We start from the raw sequence: 6,008 nt of genomic DNA, 5'->3' as shown, positions 1-6,008 counted from the left end.
GGATCAAATGTACAAATTATTTATTAAATGTAAAAAAATTTTTGCCACTTATAAAAATATAATATTTATTAATTATTTTTGTCGCATTTTCAAATTATTCAAGGTCTTATTGTCATTCGTATCTTTAAGGATTATTTGTACGAGAAAAGCTCTACATCCATGTAAAAATGACATGGATGGTATCCATGTAACTTTCATTCCATGCCCACACCCCCGTTTGTTTTACACGCGCCACTTATAACCTATATAACGAATCCTTATTTTGCTTTATCAATATTTCTCAACGTAAACCTTTTTCTTCCTGTTCTCCTTCTTATTCTTTAACCTAATTGAATTCGTTGTTCTCCTCTTTCGCATTTTTCTTCTCTGCATTATGGATCTGGATTGATTCAACGCAATTACCTTCGTCGTTCATCTTCTTCTTCATTTTCTTCTTCAAATCAGTTGAATGACTACGATTTGGATGATTCTTCTGAAACGCATCAATTTGATGAGGTTTGGATTATTGAATTCTGAATCGAATTTAATAGAATGAAATAGCTAATTTTATTTGAAGTGAATTGAATGGACTGAGGTGATCTACATCTGAATTGAATTCAATTGAATTGATAATATGTAATTGTGAGTAACTGTGAGTGTGAGTAACTGTGACTAAATGTGAGTAATTGTGTGTAACTTTTCGGTTCGGTGAGTACTAAAGAGTTGATTCACCATGTTCATATTTTCGGTTCAGTAAGCAGAAAGGAGTCTAAAAAAAATGGACGAATATATTCTGTTTTGTTTCCTAAGCACTATATAATTGTTTCACGTAATTAAGATTTTGGTTCACCATAATTAAGATTTCGGTTCACCATGCAGATCAACTGTGTTGTGGATGAAAAATTTGTTCCAAAGGTGGGAATGATTTTCAAGACATTAAGATTTTGGTTCACCATAATTAAGATTTCGGTTCACCATGAGTACTGTGTTCGGTTCATTCTGCACTATTCAAAACTCTTCTTCCTCGCCTTTTACTGCTTCTTCACCAGAGAGAGAATGAGGAAAAGACAAAAAAATACAGCAGCAACAACAACAAAAGAATAACAATAGGGTTTTAGGGTTTAGGGTTTAGGATTTTTGGGTTTAGGGTTCAGTGTACAGGGGTTCAATGTGTTTCAAACTTTCGGTTCGCCCCGTGTATTAATTTCGGTTCACCGTGTTCATGGTTGAGGGTTTAGGATTTAGGGTTTAGGGTTTAGCATTCAGGGTTCAGAGTTTAGTGTTCAAGGTTCGGGTTCAGGGTTTAGGGTTTAGGGTTTAGGGTTTAGCATTCAGGGTTCAGAGTTCAGAGTTCAGGGTTTAGAGTTTAGGGTTTAGGTTTTAGGGTGTAGGGTTTAAGGTTTAGGTTTTAGGGTTTTAAGGATTTATGGTTTATGGGTTCAGGGTTCAGTGTTCAGGATTCTGGTTTTAGTGTTTAGGGTTTAGGGTTTAGGGTTCAGTGTTTAGGGATTCATAATTTTTTGGTAAAGAGGAGAGCGATTTGGATTACTCTTCTGAAACGAATCAAATTGACAAAGTTTGGATTATTCAATTTTGAATCGAATTGAATGGAATGCAATTGCTAATTTGAATTGAATTAAATGGACGGAGGTGTATTGAATTGAATTGAATTGATTGATAATATGTAAATTGTAGGCAGAGTTATTTGAATTTGATTTTATATAATGAATTATGTTTTGTTCACTCAGTACTATACAATTGTTTCGCCATGAGTATTGTGTTCGGTTCACCATGAGTACTGTGTTCGGTTCATTCTGCAGAAAACTGTTTTAATTTTATTTTATATAATGGATTATGTTTCGTTCACTCAGTACTATACAATTGTATTGTGTTCGGTTCATCATGAGTACTGTGTTCGGTTCACCATGAGTATTGTATTTGGTTCATTCTGCACTATTCAAAACTCTTCTTCCGCACCTTCTAGGCTTCTACTGCTTCTTCACCAGAGAGAGAAGGAGGAAAAGGCAAAAAAATACTGCAGCAACAACAACAAAAGAATGACGATAAGGAGAAAACACGTGAAGAAGAAGGAATGCGAAAAAGGAGGAGAAGGAGGAACGCGAAGAAGAAAGCGAAGAAGAAGACGCTCCGTGCGTAAACGAGCGTAAGAAGAAGAACAAGAAGAAGAAGAAGAAGAAGAAGAAGTGTGGGGGAGAATAAGCGTTGGGCAAGAGCGATTTCGTGTGTGTTGGGCGCGTGTATTTCACGTTTCATTTAATGGTATTGAATTTTTTTGTGTTGAGCCAACTTGATTACATGATTACATGGATGTGTAGCATCCCGTATTTGTATTAACAGCATAAACTTTGGGGTGCTTTTTTAATAGTTTATCCTAATAAATAATATTTCTCATTACAATATTATCCTAAGAGAAGAAAATATACTTGGAAATGTATTTGGAAAGAGAAAAAAAGAAATAAAACAAACTCTGTATTATATAAGAGAAAAAAGTGTTAATACATCTGATAAACAATAAAAGAATAACTTTTGTAAACCAAAAAAGGATAAATACATAAAAGAATAACTTCAAAGTGATTCTTATATCTTGGCTTTTTTTTCCATAATACATTTCAATTTCCCCTACATCCCATCTGACCCATTGGATTTTTATTCCTCCCTTTTCCAAATCTAACTAATTAAGGGAAAGTTTATTTGAAACATTTTGATGATATGCATTCTTTTTGAATGCATTTCAAGATTAAATACTTTCTTGTTCCACAAAAGATCACCTTCTTATTCTACCTGCTGGTATGTTTATCATGTTATCTGCATCTTAGAAAATGCAGGAAAAAATTCATCAGATTCAAACATGATCAACGGAGGTGCGTTGGCCTCTATCGAAGCTCACGTTTCTATGTTTCAACTCTCCCCTGTGTGTTGTCATCTCATCCAATAGCTCTGCATCACAGAACTCATCTTCTTCTCCGCTGTCCTCGGTGTCAGGTTCCTTATGTTGCAAGAAAAGAAACAAATAAACAAATTTTATGCATGTCATCATCTGAACAAACGAGATAATAATTTATTGAGCAAAAGAAGGACAATGGATCCTACCAGTTGCGGAGCACCCTCAACCTCCTCATATTCAGAGGAATCAAGTTCTTTGAGATGGTCCGGGTTGAACATTTTGGGAAGCAAGCGTTCCCTTATAACAATGAGAAGGAAGAATGGTAGTGGAAACAAGATTCCACCTACTGGCACCCATGTCAACCCAAAACAGATTCCAAAGTATAATATTTGCAAGGCTGTAAAAGTAACTATCGTTTTATATGGTACTGTCTCCACATATGAGGCATGAGAACCTTCCAAAATTCTGCTCATAAAAAAAAAACCATTAGCAAAAGAGTCTACGAAAAAGGAATAATGCGATACATCCAAGTCTATTTATAAACTAAGTCCAACCAGTGCTAGTTATAACTGATTTTTGCTATGTTAGACCAGCTTCGTTGAACTTGATTAACAAAAAGACTTGGATGTGTAGCATTATTTATGAAAAAGTGCATGAATGAACTTATCTGATCTATTCGATCCAAATCGTAACAAATTATATACTTGCCTGGTACGGCGGCTCTTAGTGACGAAGAGAAGTAGTATCCTTTCCCAGAATTGATTGCCGGGTAAACTATCGATTGCCATGTAAGCGAAATATCCCCATAAAACGGAGGTAGGTATCCTTTTGATAACAGAGATGGCTAAAACGGATAGGCCGATCAGAATGGACTGCAATAAGTTGGACACTCTTTGCTCTTTAACCCTGACTGGTAGGTGCTCATCTATGTGTTTCTCAGGATCAAAACCTTTAGAAGTTCCATCCTTGTTGTCAGGGTTCATTACAGCTTCTCTCAAATTCTGCAACTCTCTAGCCTGTGCCAAATTCAAAAACCTTTAGAAGTTCCCGTAAAATTATCTTTATATGAAATTGATAATTAAAATCCTTAGATCTCAATTTCATCAAATGTACAAATCATGTAATAATTTGAAACTATTAATTTCATACAAAATAACTATATTCGAATCTCTGCCTTTTACAAAGGAATACTTACAGTAGGCTCAGCATCCATTCGTCTGAGAACATCATGCATCTCTCCGTATATTTCAGAATTGGTCTTGTTCATCCTAATGCATTCCCGGGCACTTTTCACCATTTTCTTTCGGAGCATCTGAAAATTGATGATGTTGAACAAATATTTGAGTAACAAAAACTAGGAGTCCTGATGTTGATGATGTGGAAAGAAAGGAAAATGATGCATGCCTGTCTCTTAAGAACTGCCAAACTTTTTGTATGCATTGGAGACTGCGGAAGGACTCCGTTTGACGGAGGAACGCCCAGGAGACCGCAGATCAGAGTCTATAAAGAAAACAAACTAAGGTTACTTCATTTACTTTATCAAAATTGATTAAGACTATTATATTTTTTATTGAATAACTAATGACAGAAATTGATTTATTTAACAAAATACATAAAAGATTAGAGACAAATTTAGTTATTAGAATTGATTGAAGTGTTGGACTGAAAATTCGAATGATTTAGAGAATTACTCTTAAAAAAAAGTTACCATTATTCCAAGCAAAAGCATATCATAGTGGTAGGAAGATGGCTTTTGAAGATTGTACTCATGTTGTTGAGCCATTTGGGAAGCTACGTTATGATCGAAAAAGTATAATCCCGCTATCATCACTGCCGGAATAATCCCCGCGAATATATAAGGAATCGGCACCTTCCCCATGTCCTAAACATTTTACATAGATATATATGAACAATAATGTTGAAAACATGCATGGTTTTGTGGATAGAGAAAATGAATATATAGAAGTCTGCATGAAATTAATACCTTTACTATAGTCCAATGATAGAGAGATTGAGGTTCCCATGGAAGTGGAGAATCCAACCTTCTAGGAACATCTTTAGGAACACCTCTTGGCTTAGCATAAGATACTGCTGTCCATAACACTACCATCAAGGGAATCCCATAATCCGCAAGAAGGCTCCTCATCCACCCTGCACCCACAATGGCAGCATTTATGAGGCGGAATTCGAACATTCAACACTTACTTTAGCAATAAGTGAGCTGATAACTCGATTAATCCATATTGGTAAATATATTTGGATATTAATATTTAATTACCTGTTCCATATAGCCATGATCTTGCTTTCCTGGTCTTCATGGAAGTGAGAAGAACTCCAAAAGCGAAAATGACTGCAAACAATCCGTTAATGTATTGCCAATAGAATTCAGCTTTTTCTCCATGTTCAGATTTTGGCTCCCTGAATTCCTCGACTACTCCCTATGGTTCAAATCAAACAAATGATTTATTTGGCCTGATTGAGATAATTTTTTCGGTCTAAGGTGTTAATTCTTTTTTCTAAAACTTATTTTATCAAAAAAATTATTTTTTAAGAGAATTAATAAAGAGATTTTATAATTTTATCAAATTTATAAATAAGTTGTTACGTTTTAAAGCTTATAATTAGATTCTCGTGTTTTATAAAAAATTTTAATTAAATTTATGCTGTTACAAAAACTTAAAAAGAAATGAAATGTTTATAAATATATTTTTGTAGGTACTTAATTGAAAAAAGGGTAAAATATATTTTTTGTCCCTAAAGTTTGACAAAAGTTTTAAAAATACCCCTAAATTTTATTTTGTTTCAATTTTGTCCTAAAAGTTTTCGATTTGCATCAAATATACCCCGAGCGGCTAATTTTTAAAAAATTTAAGACCAATTCAACAATAATTTCATAAGAACAACTCTCAACACAAGTAAATCAAGCATAGTTTTCATGTATTATTGTTAGATTGGTCTTAATTTTTTTGAAAATTTAGCCGTTAAGGGTATATTTGATGCAAATAGAAAACTTCTAGGACAAAATTGAAATAAAATAAAACTTAAGGGTATTTTTAAAATTTTTGCTAAACTTCGGGACAAAAAATATACTTTACCCTGAAAAAATTAGTAAACAATAATAAGG

The 6,008-nt window shown here is 33.9% G+C and overlaps 1 protein-coding gene across 1 annotated transcript in view; it reads right to left on the bottom strand.

Moving 5' to 3' along the window:
• Positions 2,536–6,008, bottom strand: part of LOC107611655 (probable boron transporter 7) — a 10,708-nt gene continuing 7,235 nt past the window's right edge. The window contains exons 4-11 of the mRNA XM_021110014.1: positions 5,163–5,322; positions 4,869–5,035; positions 4,593–4,766; positions 4,289–4,384; positions 4,080–4,196; positions 3,593–3,900; positions 3,091–3,349; positions 2,536–2,986 (exon numbers count right to left, since the gene is read on the bottom strand). Of these exons, the coding sequence (XP_020965673.1) occupies positions 2,843–2,986; positions 3,091–3,349; positions 3,593–3,900; positions 4,080–4,196; positions 4,289–4,384; positions 4,593–4,766; positions 4,869–5,035; positions 5,163–5,322 (1,425 nt within the window). The 3' untranslated portion in view covers positions 2,536–2,842. The remainder of the gene's footprint in view (positions 2,987–3,090; positions 3,350–3,592; positions 3,901–4,079; positions 4,197–4,288; positions 4,385–4,592; positions 4,767–4,868; positions 5,036–5,162; positions 5,323–6,008) is intronic.

Source organism: Arachis ipaensis, chromosome B08, assembly GCF_000816755.2.
Source record: "Arachis ipaensis cultivar K30076 chromosome B08, Araip1.1, whole genome shotgun sequence".
Classification (NCBI taxonomy): Eukaryota; Viridiplantae; Streptophyta; class Magnoliopsida; order Fabales; family Fabaceae; genus Arachis; species Arachis ipaensis.
Note: the sequence above shows the minus strand (reverse complement) of the source record. Positions and strands in the feature narration are given on the sequence as shown.